At 33.2% G+C, this 20,103-nt stretch overlaps 2 protein-coding genes across 3 annotated transcripts; one reads left to right on the top strand and one right to left on the bottom strand.

Moving 5' to 3' along the window:
* Positions 1 to 799: 799 nt before the first annotated feature.
* LOC113738449 (protein JINGUBANG-like) lies at positions 800 to 2,047 on the bottom strand. Its single transcript, XM_027265654.2, has one exon. It carries the CDS (start codon positions 2,045 to 2,047, stop codon positions 800 to 802), a length of 1,248 nt encoding a protein of 415 aa, XP_027121455.1.
* A 13,590-nt stretch (positions 2,048 to 15,637) lies between these two features.
* On the top strand, positions 15,638 to 19,563 carry LOC113738667 (uncharacterized). 2 transcript variants are annotated; one of them, XM_027265909.2, is made up of 5 exons: positions 15,638 to 16,076; positions 16,701 to 16,737; positions 16,834 to 17,070; positions 17,241 to 17,288; positions 18,910 to 19,563. In XM_027265909.2, the coding sequence occupies exons 1-5, from the start codon at positions 15,775 to 15,777 to the stop codon at positions 19,396 to 19,398; spliced, it is 1,113 nt and encodes a 370-aa protein (XP_027121710.1). In that variant the 5' UTR covers positions 15,638 to 15,774; the 3' UTR covers positions 19,399 to 19,563. The 2 variants fall into 2 exon arrangements, with proteins under 2 accessions (XP_027121710.1, XP_071902073.1); XM_072045972.1 differs by lacking the exon at positions 17,241 to 17,288.
* Positions 19,564 to 20,103: the final 540 nt, after the last annotated feature.

Below are 20,103 nucleotides of genomic sequence, written 5' to 3'. Positions count from 1 at the left end.
TATTAGAGTTGGTAGAAAAGCAATTTCAGTTTTATATTATTGTCTCTTGCGACCTTTATCTGCAAACAGGAAGATAGGCTGAAATTATTGAATTGTAAACCTTCAACAACTCAACATGCATAATGTTCTTGTATTTTCATTGCTCCTATCAAAGTCTACGAAGGCACAGCACAAAACGTGTTTGACATTGACCCACCTATAAAAATTAATCCCATACAATTGATTTTGTTGCTTAGTTCGATACCATTCATGTCTTCTTTAAAAAAAATTATTACTTTCCTGGTTTTCAAGAAAAAGATTGTCCATATTCAATTATTTGAAAATGTTCCACTACAAGAGAGTCAATTGTTTCTACAGAAAAGTCTTGTATATTATATTTTAAAATTGAGGTGAATCACATTATTAACTCTTAGTGTGTTTCTTGCTAAGTTTAATTATGATTACGAAGGGGGAAGGAATGTCCAAGGAAGGAGGTATGATTAGCAAAGAATCATCCCCCCCTTTCCCCTCCTCTCCTCCTCCTTCTCGTCCTCCTCCTCGTCCTCCTCTAACTTTAATACAAGTCAGAATGTATTAGGGCACAATTTTCAAACAAAGTTACTTTGCAAATTGAAACTACGTATACAAATTAAAACCGTTAATAAAAGAATTATAATAATACTTCCATAAATTTCTTGTGTGGATTACAAGTTTTCATACATCAATGAAAATCTTGAAGAATGCTCAGCTTGATGAACATTAATGGGCATAATCCATGAATCCACATATGAGATGCTACTATTAATGATCTCATGAATACTCAAGGAGATGTGCAACTTGTGGAATTTGTAGTAACTTTCCAGACTTTGATTTGTCCGTCTAGGCTTCCACTAAATATTGAAATAACACCATCTCCATTCCTACCTGAAATTGCAACAAGTGCCTTGATTGGTTTCAAATGTCCTTCAAGAACACGAATGCAACAGTATCCATATTCTCTACTGCGTTTCCAAATCCTCACTGTTCTGTCAGATGATCCACTGATTAGCAAATCATCCACAATAGTCAAGCAAAGTATAGCGCCTGTATGTCCTTTCAATGAATGTGAAAGCACCATGTGATCATCTGCAGTATAATCCTTCTCCCACACCAAAATATTCTCATCAAAACCTCCTGAAAACAAGACTGATCCATCTTCGTTTATAGCCAATGCATTGATCCCTGCCTTGTGCTTGACTAAAGTGGTTACTAGCTTATGCTTCTTTCCCCCATCATCATTTCTCTGCCAAATTTTGATAGTTCCATCACTTGATGCAGTGTAGATTAATCCATTTGCACAAACTACAATGGCGTTAATGGCGTCCGAATGCGCCTTAACCGATTCTAAACAACTCAAGTCTGATATTCTCCATATCTTAAAGCTTTTATCCCAAGAAACCGAGTAGATTAATCCATCATTCACAGCTAAACCTGATATGGTGTCTGCATGTTCAATCCAAAGCTTTTGCTTGTGCCGCCTAACTTGAACATAATTCTTTGGCAAAACACAACGCCTCAAGCGATCTTTAACAGTAGGCAGTGTTGAGATTAGTTGATGCTTTTTTGATGATGATGCAATTTGCCATACTCTGATCTTGCAATCTTGATGAGAAGTGAAGATCTTGTTTTCGACGAATGCAATTGATTTAGCCATGCCTGAACAGCTCAAGTTGTCAACAAGACAATAATTCGTTAAATCGAAGACATTGATTTCATTCAACGAAGCAGCATAAAGGGTGTTGCCATGCACTGCAAGAAAGCTTATTTGTGGGGCTAACGTTTGAAAATTGCCAAAGCATGAGTGAGTTACTGAGGGGCTGTTTATCATTTTTTGACGAGAATTGTGAGATGAGTCTTGAGAGACATCTGATTGAAGACTACTGAAACTTGTTTCCTCATAAATTGCCGATGAATATTGCATTTGATCAGGTATTGTGATTGAGCTAGAAGATGAAGTTCTGGAGGATGTTAATGATTCTGGTTTTGGTAAAGCAGGCAGGCTGGTTTCAAACCATGAATGGACCTCCATTAGTCCTCAAGATCAGAACTGATCAACTCGGAAAATGCACCAGAGAAAGCTAAAGGGGAAGCAGGAAAAGGGGCGGATGAGGATTGAAACTAGGTGAGGTAATTAAGGATTAAATAAGAATTGAGAGCCTGAGCAATTGTCCTTTGGTGCCTAACCATCGATAAGGACATAAATATTCTTTATTCCTTACTTTTTTGGCGAAAGAACATGTTTGCTGCATTAGTACTCAATGCTCTATTTTTCATGTTAAGATTGGTAGGTTGGCTTGGAATTTGTGCCAATCAATAACCTCTTTTTATTAATTTATTGCAAATTTGTGTATAGTTCAATCTTATCATAGCTCTACAGGTAACCTACTCTTATCATTTTTCTGCAAATTCGCAGAAGTGATAAGATATATTCTGAATTAAATGGAATAGCTCTGGACTGTATAAATCCTTGTGCATTTGAGATCAATTTTGCCTTAAACCAATCTACAGAAAGTGGTTGGAGATTCAAGTTGAACATTTACACGTAAAACTTAAAAATTGCAGTTGAAAACCATTCTTTGTCAACTTGATAGAAAAAAATATGCATAACTTTTGATGTTCCCTGTTAAACTTTGGGTTCTTCAATGTATTGGTTGCGCCGAATACTCTCTCTTGATGGCCCTCAGGGGACATTGGTGCCTTGAGTTAGGATTAAGGTTTTAACAACCTTTATTCCTACCATATATTATACTACTCCGAAAGTGACAAAGATTAAGTTAAAGAGGAACAGCATCCACCTGGGACCGTGTCTGTGAAGATTAAATTAATCAAGTTCCTGAAGAAAAGAGTAGATTAATCTTGATTCATCAATCTCATTAGTGAACTACTACCATAACAATCTCTTGAGTGGAAATCAACGTGTCTCTCTACACAAAGGGTACTTCAATATTAGTCGGAATGAGATGTGTCGTTGCTCTATTCCTCAATCAAGCAGCCCTATGAATGATTTTATTTTTCTTTTTTCGTTTCTCATACAGCAACATGTGTAACCTATTCTTTGGTTCACTAAGGAGGAAGGGGCCTCACCTGAGTATAACGGGCTAGAAGGACAGGAGTCACAGGACCAACTAAACCAAAAGTGTGCATTGTTGCACATTTTTTAAATTTTAGATGCAAATTTCGAACATCCAACCTATAATACAAAAAATTAATTTAAATTCCTTCTCAATACCCAACTTTTCAAATGCCACTTTGTTGAATGATTGGTTTCCTAGCTATCACAATATTTACCGTTAATGGTGGATCATTCCTTTCATTCCACTTGCAATTCCTATATTAATAGAGGTCGGATGTCTTCTTTTGAGAGTGTTATATAGTTAATTATAGTCATGATTTTTTTTTTTTCAATCAATTTGTCTATTCAACAAATGTATAGCAATTCGATCTATCAATATGTATGGATTGTTGTGACCTAGGTCTACCTTTAGCCTAGATCTAGATCAATTCCAATCAAATGAAGTCTCTACCATTTCGCTTACAAAATGGAAGATGAAACTTCATACACCTTAAAAGTTCATAGGACGACAAGCATGGAGTCTTGGATACTTTTCTTTTGGTTTTTTTTTTTTTTTTTTTGTTTGGGGGGGTGGGGTAGGGGGTCGACGGGAGTTATTTTTATTTAAGAAAATCATTCTCTTCATAAAATCAATTTTTAAGGTACAATGCATCAACAAGGTCATCAATCGGGGTTACGTCCTTAAGTATTATTCTTGCTATTCTGTTGCCTAGCTAGGCCATCGAATCATTTCAATAGTTCTACACTCACAAGAGCAGAAAAGAGTAAAGCAAATAGCTTCTCATGCATTTAGCTAGGTCGCTAATTAATTATATTTTATTGATGATACTTGTGAATGCAATGATGGAGCCAAGGGGCAGAGTGGCCATGGCCCCTAAAGTTATGAAAATTTTAATTCATAATATGTAAATATATGCATAAGTCAAAGTTGGCTTACCTAATTTTTTACAATTTTAGTTTATATTATGAGAGTTTATATATATATATATTTATCATCAAATGTGTGTGTGTGTGTGTGTGAATTAGCCACTTTTTGATTTAATTTTTTCTTTAAAAAAAGTTATTTATTGTTTATTGTACTAATTATTTAACATTCAAAAAATTAAACATATAATTTGATGATCCATAGTAAATTGACCCAATTTGATGTATTAGCATAAAAGACTCAATTCATAATTATCAATGGGCTAAAATAAAAATAATTTCTTTATTGGTCCATATACAAATATACACCTTAGCCTAATTGATAAAAAATTTAAAATTAGTGATCTATCCTCTTGCTGACTCATATACAAATATACAAATAATTACTTGAAAGCTTGGTGAAAACAAGAAATTGAGTGATATATCCTGTTATTGGCAGATTGATTATATTTGTTCTCACTCTTTCTGTATCAACTGCAACTATAGAACGTACATTTTCAATTGTGAATATAATCAAAACAAAACTCCAAAACAAGATAAAAGATAATTTCTTAAATGATTGTCTAACAATGTACATAAAAAAAAAAGGATGATCAAAATTTAGCACTGATTCAATTATAGATGAATTTAATTCTATGAAAGAACGTAAAACTCAATTTACTTTTAAGAAAAGAGGTTGAAATTTCAAGATATGCTAACATAACTTTTATCTTTATTAATTGAAAATAGTTATATTATATTGTATAGTTATATTTTTAATTTTTCACAAATGACATATTGAAGCATCTTCTCATAATGTACAATTTGGGTAGTTTGTTATGTTATAAGATATTTAATCAAAGGTTTTTTTTGTCCTAATTTTTGTTATGACTGTGTTGCATATTTATGAAATAGACATACATTTATAATTAAAATTAATATTTGATATTTTAAGATGTCATATATTTAAATAGATGAAAATTATTTTGAACATAACATATTAAGATAATTTTGTTCAGAAAAATTTTGCCCCCCCTCCAAGGAAAAAATCCTGGCTCTGTTTTATAGTCTATAGAATGGACATTTTCAATTATGAAAATAATCAAAATAAAGCTCCAAAACAAGATAAAAGATCATATCTTGAATGATTGCCTAACAATGTACATAAAAAAGGAAGTTGTTCGAAAATTTAGCGTTGATTCAATTAGAGATGAATTTAGTTCTATGAAAGAACGTAAAACTCCATATACTTTTAATAAAAGAGGATGAAATTTCAAGGTATATTAACATAACGTTTATCTTTTTTTTAATTGAAAATAATTATATTTATATTACATAGTTATATTTTTGTATTTGCATAGGTGACATATTGGAGCATCTTCTCATAATGTGCAACTTAAGTGGTTTGTGATGTTATAAGATATTTAATCAAATGTTATTTCTTATCTTAATTTTAGTTATGACTATGCTACATATTTATAAAATAGACATACCTTTATAATTAAAATTAATATTTGATATTTTAAGATGTCATATATTTAAATAAACAAAAATTAGTTTGAACATAACATATTAAGATAATTTTGTTCGAAAAAAGTTTGGCCCCCCAAGGAAAAAATCTTGGCTCCGTTAATTGACGTTTCTGCTCTATTTTTTTTTTTTTTTTAGGTGTGTCCCGCAGGGAGTGGACCCCGCAGACTATTCACCACCCTCAGCAACTTGCTGGCAGCAAGGTTCGAACCAGGGACCTGAGGCTCCATCTTCAGCAACCTCAACCACCAGACCAAGCCCCTGAGGGCCTGCTCTATTTTAGTTTAGTTTGCAAGTAACTCTTAATTCGACTAAAATTGCCAATTGTAGAGGTTTTGGTAGTGAATCATCAAATTATTAATACCTACTTTTGAGTGCAATTAAAAGTTGTATTAACCTCTTTTTTTTTATAAAAAAAAAGAGAATTTTTACTGCTGAGATTGTTGGAGATCGTCTAACAGCAAATGATTGATGGAAGCAATTAAAGTTGGAAGGTTAAAGTTGTATTAACCTTAGTCCAAAGTAATCAAAGAGTAGACTAGTTGGAATTTTTTGAATTTCTTATTACTATTCATCCAAATATGCCAAAAAATTAATATAATAATCTATAGAATCAAGAACAATTAGCAATTAAAGTATTGTAAGTTTCTATAACTTCTAGTGCAAGTTTAGACAAAAATAAGCAATTGAGTTCAACTCAATAAATCAGGAGGATTGCACCCATAGCTGCTAGCTCCAAGGGTCAAAGATTGTTTCAAAACAAATTTCATAAACAATCTTATCTCAAAATTTTTGATTAGTGTATGAAAATTTTGCTCCCCTTGCCTTAATTATGTTGAGATATCATTTCGTGTAATTTCTAAGTCGATCTAGTTTGAAAGAGCTGAACCTTTCTTGTCTTTTATTGTCCAAGTAAATTTTTTTCTTTCCCTTAATTATTAATAATAGAGCAACACATTCATACAATAAAGTAGTTCAATGCTTAGCATATCATCAACTTGAGTGCCTCAACATTATAAGCCAAGATGATTTGATCCAAAAACATGGAATGCCTCAGTCTATTATTGAAGTGAAATAACTCTTATTAAGCAATCTTCTTCTTGTAGTTTGCCTGCAGATTTGGTAATCTTGATACTGAATTGAATGATTAATGCATAATAGAATCAGACAAAGAAGTCTTTCAGTTTCATTATGAGGGTTCAAATTCCTCTTTTCCTTCCCTATTTTTTAAATTCCATCTTTTCCTTGTTGAAAGAAAAAATGTTATGGTTACAACGAATAGTACATTCTTAAATTCATCGTTAACACGACTTGGACAGGTTAGTATGGACACGTGTGGATTAGTCAGGTAATTCAGGATACAACACGTGATCTCTAACAAAAAATATATATATATATCGCCGTTCAATTGAAATGCATTGCCCCGAATGGGCACTAGAAAACCCAAGATGGGATGCATTTGGGCTAGGTACTGGGCTCCATCGAAAAAGCAGTTCACCTTCAGTCATATTTAGCACTAGCCCGGGCTCGACACAGAGCCCAACTAACCCGCTTCTAAAGACAGCATTAACAGTCAAACCTGCTTTTCCTTGCCCTTAAAAAGGCTTCAGCTGCTTCTTGTGGTTCATCCTTTGTTCTTCATCTCTTTTTTTTTTTTTTTTTTAAATTCTACTACCCCTTTTGACTATTATATCTATGATTGTAATTCAATTATTTCTTGCCACATTATTCAATAATTTAAAATCTTAATATACTAACATCTGTTTGCACATCGAACACTAAATTAAACTCATATTTATATGATACCCAAAAGGAACTGCACAATTCCCTCTCTTTTATAGTTTATCTATAACAATTTAAACTATATGGCATGTAATTTAATCAAACTACTCGATTCAAACTTTACAAGCTACTTGGTCAAAGACTTGACTCGAACACGGTATTAACTGAATTCGAGTCGAATTCGAGCTACTTGATAATGTATTTGAGTTGTATATGAATAGAAAAAACAAAATGAGTCGTATATGAATAGAAAAACTAAAACTCGAGTATTCATCGAGATTTATCAAGTAGTGTGTATGCATGTGTGTAGCGTGTATGTATGTGTGTGTGCGTCTTTAATTATTTATTTATCGCACAATTACTTTTATTGGTAAGTGAGTTATAGAATTTACCCAAATACCAAACTTCAGAACACGGTTGAACTCAACTAAACTCAATTGAGCTCTAATTGATCAAACTTGAGTTTGAGTTCAAATAAAGTAAAAATAAGATTGATCTTGAGTTCGAACTCAACATTTAAGAACTCAATGAGTTCAACCTCAAGTTCTCCTTCATAGCAACCCTACCTACATTGAGCTTTACCATTGTGATGAAATGAAAAAAGAAAAAAAAAATTGCTATCCTCTAATTTCTTAGACAAGGTTAGCATAGAGTGGCTTACACAAAACTAACCTCAATTTTCAAGCTAATTTTTAGGTAATGTCATGAGGAATATAATTTTGAAACAAGAAACCTCAATGAGACCTTGGTATTTTTCAAGCTAGAACCATTGAATAATTTTAATTTTGTTTAATCTATCATTTCATGCAAGAAATGGTAGAGGAAGTGTTCAAGAAAAACGGTTTTCATTTAAAATTCTTCTGTTTGCATCAAACCATAAGTCGCACGAATAACATATAAAAAGAAGACAAATATGATATTATCTATTAATCCATGAACGAAATTGTGAGCCTCACAACTTTTGTGACATTCTTGTTAATAAAAGGGAGACTAATATCCAGTAAAGTTAGAAAAGGGACACTAATTTTGACTTAATCAAGTACATGTTACGTGCTAATGGAGGATCTAGCTAGTACAGCTCATAGGAGTCCTTTTTTTTTTTTTTCTTTCTTTTCTTCTCTCTACTATTTAATCAGCCGTAATTTATACTTTTCCAGCCCTTGAGGAACATGCTTTCTTCAGTAATCCGGTTTGTCAGCCTAATTCTCCTCTTAATTACACTAGAATTCATTTTCTAATTTGCTGAAGGAGATATGAAAGAAGGAACATATGGCCTTTTTTTTTCTTTTGCTTCAAGGAAAGTGTCATGGACTTCACAGACATACTCCCTGCACTCTTATGGGCTCATCTCATGTGCACTAGACATCTGCAAAAAATAATTAAGGTCAATATTTGTGGGGACATATAAGGTGTCCTTAATCCTAACAACTAGTCACGTTCCAAGTTTCTTGCATGCCCTTCTTAGTTCCTAGACCTAGTTTTGTTGGGTTCACAGATTGAACAGGGTTCTAGATAGAGTTCTGTGTTTAGCACAAATTGTAATCTAAATAACTTGAGTAGGAGAGATAGTAAAAAGTTTTTAAAAAAATTTCATATGAGACATAAGTAATTGGATTAATCTTTCCTACATTAACAGTGTATACACTGTCAGTTTTGAATGAATGACAACTATATAAAATTTGAATTTGAAATTTAATTTTTACACATGTGTCATGATTCTAATGGTAATGGTCTATATACTGTCGGTGTATATATAAATTTATCCTAATTAATTTATTATAAAAATAATAAATAAATAAAAATAATTGAATACATTCCATTGTAATCTCTCCAACCAAAGATACATTCATTGGCCAAGGCGGAAGAACAATTATTCTAAAGTGGCATGTGAGCCCTCATATAGATTGGATTGGATCTCAGACTCTAATCCCAAGCAATAGCCTCAACTTTCCTAGCTGGAAACAGTGGGATATATTTCATAAATTGAACAGTTATTGACCAATTTTACTAATAAACTAACCAGTGATCACAGTTCTCATTGTGTAATGATTCATGTATAGCTGTGTGGTGCCCTTCTCTAGGATTATTCATTACAATGCCACACACAAATTGTAGATACATTGGAAACTCAAAAGTGAGATCACCAAGGTTTTTTTTTTGAGTTGCTGTGTTTAATTTTTATTTATTTTTATGTTTGGGATTGGATAAGGGCTTTTAGTAGTTATCTCGAGGAAGAGGAAAAAGTAAAAAATTACTAAGAAAAATTGAATAATAATAAAGTATATCCTGGTGATACAAAAGTTTATGATTTTTTAACTATTGAAAAAGATTGGGATTTGGGAATATGGGGGAAGGGAGGGGCCACTTACCCTTTCCTTTGCCCCTATGGTTAGGGATGGCAATGGTGGCGGGCACCCGTGGAGTTCATTGGGGAGAGGGCCCGCCACCCGTTTGAAAAAATATATACATGTACATAATTATATATATAATGATATTATCAATTATACTACTAATTATACATGTCTATTAATAAAAATTATTAATTATTTATACTAAATTTATTAATACATTTATGTTAAATTCCTAACTACACTTAATATAGTAACACTTTTTTCTAAAAAAATACAATAATAATTTAGTGATTGTATTTGTATTAAAAGTGAAAACTTGATTATTTTAGTTATATTTGTTTTATTATATTAGATTGTATTCAAATAACCTTTATTTAATTATTTTTGTGAGTTTCAATTGTGAAGTTATAATGAATAATAATTTGGTGATGTATTGATATTTTAGTATTTGATTATTTGTTCAAATTTAATTATAATAAAATTACATAATAAAAATTTTTTAACCCCACGGGGGAAGCGGGACGGGGGAAGCCGGGGGCGGGGGGAATTAAAATGCAACGGGGCGGGGGTTGGGGGAGGTGTCCCCCACCCCACCCCCGCCCCATTGCCACCCCTACCTATGCTCTTTAAAAATTCTGCTTTACCCCTTAAAAAGTGGGAAGTTTTCAAAATAGTCCTTATCAAGAATTAAGGTTCCGTTTGGATTGCTATTTTTAGAAGTTTTTGTAAAAAAATGTACCGTAGCGATTTGATATATGTAAAATAAAGAGGTGACTAAAAAATGTGCTCACGAAAAACGTAAAAATTTTTCTATAAAAACTTATTCTGCGAATATTCTGCAAAAGTGTATTGCATCGTACAATTTACATGAGGCAAAGCCTTTTTTTTCCCGGAGTAAAATTTCTTCCCATTCATATGCCAAGGGCTCAAAATGGGCACTTGTGAATTGTACCAAAGTTTTTTTCTCAGAAAACATAAAATTAAATTGAAAACGTGTCTAAAAGCTGAACTTTTAAAAAATTTTCTTATCTCACTTTTACAGGTTCAGCTTTTACTTCTCAGTGACAGAGAAACATATTGAAAATTAATAAAGATTTAGATGTGAACCATAAATTCAAAGTGAAATTGCAATAGCATGCGTTATATGCACAGCAACCTGCGCATGAATTGGCAAAGTACAACTATTTTCACAGCAGAACGCACGCCTAGAATGCTTTGATGCAGACTACTCTTGCTCTTTCTGGTCTCTTCACAACAATAATTTCCATCATCAAGAATGCAACGCATGAGTTGCCCCAATGAAGACCAGTCATGATGCAAAAATTTAGAAAAAGAAAAAAAAAAAAGAAAGAAAGAAGAAAAGAAAATTAAGCAGGCCATCTTTAATGCATCAATGATCTAAGCTTAATGTTTAGGACATTCTCATTTGTTAGCCAGCCTAGTAATGGTAGTACTAATACACTCAGTTATTAAACTGAGTAAGCAAGCAATGCACATCAATTTTGATGAGGAGTTCTTTGATCCTTAGTGTCTTAGTACACTTTTGTAAAGCAAAACTTGAGCCCTTGGTCATATATTGTAAATTCTCTCTTAGTAGAAATATATTCATCTATCGTTTTTGTAAAAAAAAAAAAAAAAAAGGAAAGAAAATTAAGCACTCATTTGATTTGAAAGACACAGAAAATGGTAAAACATAAAGCAACAATTGATGGATAAGGTATTAGATTTAGAACCAGAGAGTCAAGGAATACATATCTGTCAATCCAATATTAAAATGTTATCATGCAAATTTTAAGAAGTTACTATGTATTAGTGTATTCCCTTTGTTCGTGGAGAAAACTAAAAGGAAAAATATATTGCCTATTATTCCTGTTTAATTTACTCCAATTTATCACGACTTTTTGATGTGAATTAGTTCTAAAATCTGAAATTTGAATCTATTATCTTTTTATTTTGAGACGATAATTATTGTATAACCTATTCTATCCTAAACTATAGAGGAGGGAAAGTCTAAAGAGGCTTTGTGTTGGGAACTTGTAGGTACACAGACCTTACTAGATCAAAGTATTACTTATTCTATCTGAAATTTGAATCTATTAAGTTACTGAATTATTTAATTGAGAAGATATGACAATTACTATAGGCATAAGTAAATCAGATATGATTGTGACACCTCCTTTGACAAGAAAAGTCCTCCATATGATTGAGGTGATTAATCACGAGTTGTTCCAGTCACCAACAAACTCTGCATTCCTTAATTCCACATGAATTCAACTTCAAGGCTAGGATCTGGATACAGTTATAGAATCAATATTTGATAATTAGACAAACTCACTAAAAGATGTTTCCTTTTTGTTTTTCGAAAGATTGAGGTAAATTAAGGTAAGTGCAATATCATGTTTTAGCAATTTAAAACATCTCAATTACACCTAAATTATCATCTTAATGCACACATTCGTATTTTCTTACACATCTAAATTACATTTAAATTGCATCAATTAGCCAAATGCTTTTATAAGATATTGAAGTTAACTAACGAGAACATGTAAATGCAAAGAGAGATAATAAGTGTGCTTATGTTAATATATGTTAATTTTGATCTAAATTGGGTTGGACTCATCCAACGGATGCCCTTAGGTACTCGTGAGTATATGTCCTTAGTTACATTTAATCCACACCGTACATTTAGATGCTTAATCAAATCCAATTAGGTTATTAAGAGTATCAAATTGGCACCTAATCCATTAGAAAAGCTCGTTAAATTAGCATTCGATTTAGTTAGGATGAACATCATTTTCTTGCAAGAAAATAAAAGGCAAACGCCTGGCTGTTCTTGAAACTTGTCATCGGAGTACACTGCCATGAACTATGTTAAATGTAGAAATAATTTGGGCCAATTAATTTTGTACGGATGAAATTAAAGTGATTTGGTCCCTATAGGAAAAAAATTAAATCATCGCCTACTAATAATTGTCCAGAGCAGATGTTTTTGGGGCTACAATTAGTTTATGTTATTTTTTAAATTTTACAGTATAATTTTTATATGCTCTTCAGATTCGTAATATCCATTCTTCAGATCTATTTTTTGATACCTGTATATATGGTTGATGATGCAAATGCTATAATCGACACTAAAAGATAATGATGATGAGTGGTCAATATGTCATTTACTATCTCGAAATGAAATAACAATAGGTAATTCTTAGGTCTATGCAAAAATTATCTTGTGATAAAAGAACACTTTTCCAAATGATATGGAGATATTCATCCAAATTCTTTAATTGTAGTTCATGAGGTAGTGTGCAAACAAGGGAAGAGACAAAGGGCATCTTGTGCAAGTGTCAAGAAATGGCCTTGTTTGGCAGGCAAGTTATTTGCCAAGTTTGCCTGCTACAAGTTTTTTAAAAATTTTAGTTACAGTAACTTAAAAAAACTTCTCAAAGTTTTTAAACTATACACTTCAAAATATTAAAAAATTTACACACTTCAAAAAATTTTTAAAAAATTTCTGCAGTAAGTTACAGTAAAATTTTAGACAAACACCCAAAAAACTCACTTTCCAAACGAGTCTGACGTCTATGATTAACTTTTCAACCAACACGTAGAAAACAATTGAGAATGCCAACAACTTTTTGATTTTGCAATTTATTCCACATTTGATTCCTTCCTATAAAGAGGCAAAGGAATGGATAGGTTCTTAGTTTCGGATTTCGGATTTTTCTTTTTAGGAAACCTTTCTCAGTAGTATTTGCTGAAGCATTTACTATTAGTTAATGTGTTTTTAATTTTCTTCCTCACCTCCAATCCAATCCAAAGGAATAAATACTATTTTCGACTTTTTGCCCCCGGCCTTTGTTAGTAAATACTCATATTATATCCATAATATATACGTTTGTATATATCATTCAAAAAAACTTTCATGATCATATATTTTAAAAATACTTTGAAAAATAATTGTACTTTTCACTTAACTGTATAAAAGAGATAATAAATTGTTAACATAGTATACTTTAACTCTTAAAAATTTTAAAATTTGAATAAGAATAATGACATACTTTTTGAGTTATATACAAAATAAGAGCGACATATATATATCATAATAAATGTAGAAATAAGAGCGATATATATATGTATATCATAATAAATGTAGATATATACATATTTAAGTAATAAGGTGATAAAATTTTAATAAATTTAACATCTTATTCATAAAAATAAATTTAAAATTGGTATAAAATGCAGCATAGTATTTGAAAACTGTAGTAAATTTTATTGCCATTTTTAATTCCATAACTCTTAAATGTATTCATACTACTCAAGTACAAATTTATATACATAATTTTATCGAACACGTATTTTTAATCATTTAGTTAATGGTACAAAGTTGAAATGTGTACAAAGTTTAACCATTAGTTATGCAGAACACAATTTCAACCACTTCCGTGGAAAGGCATTTGTCCAAATTCTTCAAGACTAGTGACCTGACTCTTAGTCAAAGGCCCTGAATTGGTCAAAAGTGAAAATAGGGGGACTAAACTGGTTTTGTAAAAATATAAGGGACCAAATTGCTAAATAGTTCACACCCGAAACTGACTGGGGACTAAAACGACTAAGCACAAAATGAAGCAAATTTATTTCTTCCCTTCCCAAACAAAAGCTAATAAACATTCATAGAAGTTTTCCTTTTACTTTTCCTCTTAAATATTCAAAGGTAGTCTTTACTTATAATTAGGGCTGCAAACGAGGCGAATCGAGTCGAGTTTTGGGCTAATCGAGCCGAGTCTCGACTAAATTTATCAAGCTCGAACTCGAGCTCAAGCTCGACGAGCCGGCAATTTAAAACTCGAGCTCGAAAAAAAATAAAAAATAATTATTTTATTTTTAAAAAAATAAATAAAATAATATTTTTTTTCTTAATAAATAGTAAAATATTAAGGATATATATGTAATTTTACTATTAAAATAAAAAAAAATATATATATACTTAAAATAAAAAATATATATACTTAAAATAAAAAAATAAAAAATATTATATATATTTATTCGAGCTCGTGAGCCTAACAAGCTTAATATTTTGAACTCGAGTTTGAACTCGATTTCGACTCGAGCCAGCTCGAGCTCTACTCGAGTTTGACTCGAGCCGCTCGCGAGCCAGCCCTACTTATAATAGATCCTTATATAAAAAAAAAGGTGCAGTAGTGGTCCATACCAGGGCAGTATTGGCTAAACGTTTATAGTCACTCTTTTTTCGAAAAATATTTTTAGGCTTCCAAATTTAATATAGTCATGGGCTAAATGTAACCAAGAAAAAGAATTAAAATTAAGGGCTTTTTAATGAGTACTTATATAGATTATTAGTCATTAGGGGATTTAAGCACTAATTCTTTGAATTGTGAAAGTACCTCAAAATAACGTAATATTAACAGACGTGTCATGAAGTATTAATCAATTAATCATGAAATTCTTGATTTCACTCTCAAACTCTCTCACCTCTCCCTTTACCTTATGCAGCTTGAGTCTCACTTGAACAAAATAAACAAATTACTAGCCATAGTAGTGTGCATAATATTGCATATAATAGAAAAAAGAAAAAGAAGAAGACCAATACTTGCTAACATGTCCAATCTACCATAATTCTACAAGTACTTGATGTTTACTCTTTTTTGGTTAATACTACCATTTCCAGTTGTGAGGAACTACACATTCTGATATTTTATCCTTTTTGTGCCAACTTTGCACTATTTGGGATTCCCCATTCCTCCAGAATGTTTATCTATTTTTTGGGATAGTTCTCCTACCATGGATTATGGAGGGAGGGGCAATCTCCAATCACCCTCAAGTCCAATCCCAATTTTCATCATCTTTTATAGCACACACACAAAAACTACCACTCTTTTATGTTGTACAAAGGGGAGAGAGGGGAAAAAAACCATTATTAACTTGCACATGTCAACTTGAATACTCTACTCCTTCCCAGTCACCAAAGCAGCCATCAAACATCTTCTCTAATCTCTCTCTGCTCGCTTCCCAGAACAAGCCCTTCAAAGTTTGTACCACCATTATCAAGAAAATAGGGGGATTGAGCAGGAGTAGGAGGGAGGGAAGGAAGGGGAAGAGATGGGAGGGGTGACATCATCAATGGCAGCAAAGTTAGCATTTTTCCCACCAAACCCACCAACATATAAGATACTCAAGGATGAAGAAACTGGGCTGTTGCTGATGGACCCTTTTCCCCATAGAGAAAATGTGGATATTCTGAGGCTGCCCACAAGAAGAGGGAATGAAATTGTGGCCCTTTACATTAGGTACCCAATGGCTTCCACTACTCTGCTCTATTCTCATGGAAATGCTGCTGATGTTGGGCAGATGTATGAGCTCTTCATTGAGCTCAGCATTCATCTCAGAGTTAATCTTATGGGGTATGATTTTGAATTTTCTGGGTTTTTATGTCCTTTCATTTTGGAAATAACCGTGGAACTGCATATTTTATATGCTGATTTATGTCAATAAAAAGCTGTGGAAAAAGAGAGATTTTGTTGAAAGCTGAAAATTTTTGGAAATTAGGTGGCAGTCCTTCAAGAACTAATCTTTGCTTAAATTCTTCTTTTTAATCCTGGTTTGAGGATTATTTGTGTATGTATTAATTTTTTGGTGGGGGTGCGGAGTATTAGAAGATAAAAGGTTTTGCTTGTTAAACTATTGGTTGAAAAATGTGATTTTGATTCATTATAATCTGATCTTGGCTTGGAAACTGAGGTGTTGGCACCTTCTCTGTTGTTATTGAAATAGGAATGAGGTTGGTTCCGAAATTGGTGTTTCGTATAGTTAATGGTACAGAGAAAGTTTTCTTACTGAATGCAGATGTGAAAATTATTTCAACAACGCCAAATAAGCTAGCATGCTATTGATGTCTCTAAAATTTTCATGGCTGGCTCCAGCATTCTTGAGCTGATGGTTATTTTGTTTCCCTGTATGTTTTAACTGCTTAGGTCAGGTTAATCAAAGAATCTTGAGTGTTCTAAAATGTATTATCATCTATGTAGGTATGACTACTCAGGTTATGGACAATCAACTGGAAAGGTAAAAAAAGTTTGTCATGGCAATATCTGGCACTCTCTTTTTAAGTGATCAAATGTCTACTGCACCCACTGAAGTTCATGCGTGTCACTTTTGCAGCCAAGTGAGCATAATACTTATGCAGATATTGAAGCTGCATACAAGTGTCTTGAAGAGACCTATGGTGCTAAGCAGGAAGATGTCATCCTTTATGGTCAATCCGTTGGAAGCGGCCCTACTTTGGATCTTGCTACACGTTTGCCTCAGCTAAAGGCTGTTGTTCTGCATAGTCCTATTCTATCTGGCTTAAGAGTTATGTATCCTGTGAAGCGTACATACTGGTTTGACATCTACAAGGTGAGAAAATTGTTTATTGATTTTTTTTATCCTGTTAATTGTAACGTTATATTGTGCCATTCACCTCCCCAGACTGCCCAAATAGCTCCGGTGCGTGAATCATCTGCCTTTTAAGAAGAAGGACTTCAACATATCCTATCTCTAAGCATGCTTTTGCTGGTTTCCTGCAGAATATTGACAAAATACCATTAGTGAAGTGTCCGGTTCTGGTCATTCATGTAAGTGTTCAGTTGTTTTTTTAATTAATATGTGCGTTGGAAATTGGATTAAAGCAGCCCTTAACATGGTAGTTTTTTTAGCTTCCTCAATAGAATTCATGTCAGATTATGTGTGTCTATTTTACGTTCAAGTGACTCAACCACAATAATGTATCTTGAGTTTCAGTAGCCTGTCCTTCTAGATTGACATATTGAATATGGTAATGTTCATCATTAAAAAACAATTGAAACAGTATCTGGAGCAAAATCATGATGACAGGCACCCATTTCCATGGGGAACTATATTTACCAAAAAGGAGAACAGGAAATAAGTGGGTAAATGAACTGAAGCTGATGTTGAAATGTCAAAGATTTTAATTAACATTGCAAGTAGCATCTGTAGAGTTCAATGAAGGAATGTAGATTTAATTTTCTTTTCGTATCAGACTTTCTATATACAATTTAAATGGAACACTACATGGAAATTTTGTTCTAATACATGCAATGTGTATCAAACTGACTGTCAGTAGAATGGTGAAAGCACACCATTGCCTGTCCCCCAGGAGAAGGGGAGTTGATAAGTAAAGGCAACAAAATGTTATTTGAGTCCCTTGACCAAACTCTATCTTGCTGTTTTTAAAATTTTGTGGCAGTAGTAGGTCATCAAGATGTCTGTTGGCTGGATTTGGTTGATCTCTTTAGGAATCATTCAGCTTAACAATGCAGCTAAAACCTAGTGTCAGAAATCATGTTCCTGTATCAATGCCTGAAGCAGGGTGTGAATTGTTTATTAATGAATACAGCTAGTTAGTTGATTAGCGAAGACCATGGAGTAATACCTTCTTATGGTCCTATCTCCTCATGAAGGTGACGTGCCAGCCTCTTTATATGCACATTGACCTTCGAGAAGTGATAGTGTCCTCATTTTTGTTTGCTATGTCTAATTTTTCTTTAATCACAAGTAGTTCCTCCCATAATGTTTTATTGACAATAATCTGGATACTTCTATCAATTACTTGATCATTCAGAGTATCCATACTCATTATTCATCTCATTCTACCATGTGGCATTTGTCCACCTAATGGTCCAAGTCTTTGTTGTGTTTCATTACCTCTTCTGATCTGAAATGCAGAAAAATTGTTGCTTGAATCTCCAATTCCTGTACATAGCTTCTGTGTTTGAATAAAATTGGTCCTGATAGCAATTGATGTTGCTTTAGTGCAACTGATTTTCAGATCCCCAAAAGCTTTTTAGTGCAAGTGATGTTGCTTTAGTGCAACTGATTTCCAGGTACTAGGTTGTGAAATGTCTTAACTGCAACCAAAAGTTTATTAGGTGCTAGGTGTCAAAGGTTGGCTAATTTACTAATGCAATAGCCGGTGTGACACGCACGGACCGTGTTACGGAAGGGGGGCTCATCTTGAGGAGTCTGCTTTTATAGCTGGCCCTGGCAGTTGAACCCATTAAGGGCAAGATCTATCTTTTCAAATCAATGACTCATCTTCTTATGAAAGCAACAAAATATTATTCAAGTTCTCATTCTATTTCTACTGCCTTTATCACTCTCTAAGCTAGATTTTTGGTTCTCAAACTTCTAGGTATTGTCTTATTGATATGCATTGACACTGGCTCAATTCTGCAGGGCACTTCTGATGAAGTTGTTGACTGCTCTCATGGGAAACAGCTCTGGGAACTGTGCCAAGAGAAATATGAGCCATTATGGCTCAAGGGAGGAAACCATTGTAACCTGGAATTATATCCTGAATACATTAGGCACCTGAAGAAGTTTGTAACCACTGTTGAAAAACCACCCTCACAGAGAAACATTACAAGGAGAAGTATAGACCGGCCTGAAATTTCCAGGAAGAGTGATTGTTTTGAGGCTCCAAGAAAAAGCACTGACCGGAGAGAAAAACCAAGGCGAAGCACTGACAAGGGGGAAAGGCTGAAATTTTACGAACACAAGCATACAACTGATGACAAAATCTCAAAGTCAAGAATATCCTGTGATTACATGGAGAGATCTCGCAGGAGCGTGGAGTATCACGAGAAGTCTCGGATGAGCATTGATCTACAGCCAGAGAAAGCGAGGAAGAGTGTGGATTGGCTAGACAGGATACGAGCTACATGACTCTTTAAACCTCATTTAGATTTTGTAACTAGCGTCTCGATTTGTGAGGAGTGCATATAGGCGAAGAAGTTGAAAATTAATTGGTGGTTCTGTGTGTTTGTCCTCTCTTACTCTGATGTTTTCTCCAATAACGGTTAAATGCAATACATCATCTGTGTTGTGAAACCTTGAACGGTCAGAAGAAAAATTGATAGAGATTTTTGCACTCTACTAAGTTGCTATTTTGATAAGGTAATTTAAGTTATAGAAGAAGACATAAATACCCATTTCTCAGACGTTAAAAACCTGCAGCAAGACTATTGCAGCTTCTTGTCACATTTCCAGTGAAATATGATGTAATAGATATAGTCTAGATAGACATATTGATAAAAAAAAAATTTTGACACGTATGTTCAAAATATGACTGGAAAAGGGTTGAATTTCCCCCAGGAAAAAAGAAAAACATGAAGTAACGGAAGAGAGTTGAAATTCCCTTGTTCTCCTATCTTAAAAAAATGAAGTCTTGAATAGGTGCACCAGAACACTTTCACCCTCCTCAACCACCTGTCTTAATTCCATTAATTTGCCACAATAGTTTCACTGCTCGTCACACGGAAAAACTCATTTTTGCATGTATATCTGCGATAAAGCCTACATCCTAGAATTTCTTAGAAGTTTAGAAGTCAAGATGTCGAAGTATTTGATAGTCATGTATGATTCAGATGA

The sequence above is a fragment of the Coffea arabica genome, chromosome 4c (genome assembly GCF_036785885.1).
Source record: "Coffea arabica cultivar ET-39 chromosome 4c, Coffea Arabica ET-39 HiFi, whole genome shotgun sequence".
NCBI classification, from domain to species: Eukaryota; Viridiplantae; Streptophyta; class Magnoliopsida; order Gentianales; family Rubiaceae; genus Coffea; species Coffea arabica.
The sequence above is the reverse complement of the archived record's forward strand: the minus strand, read 5'-3'. Positions and strand labels throughout refer to the sequence as shown.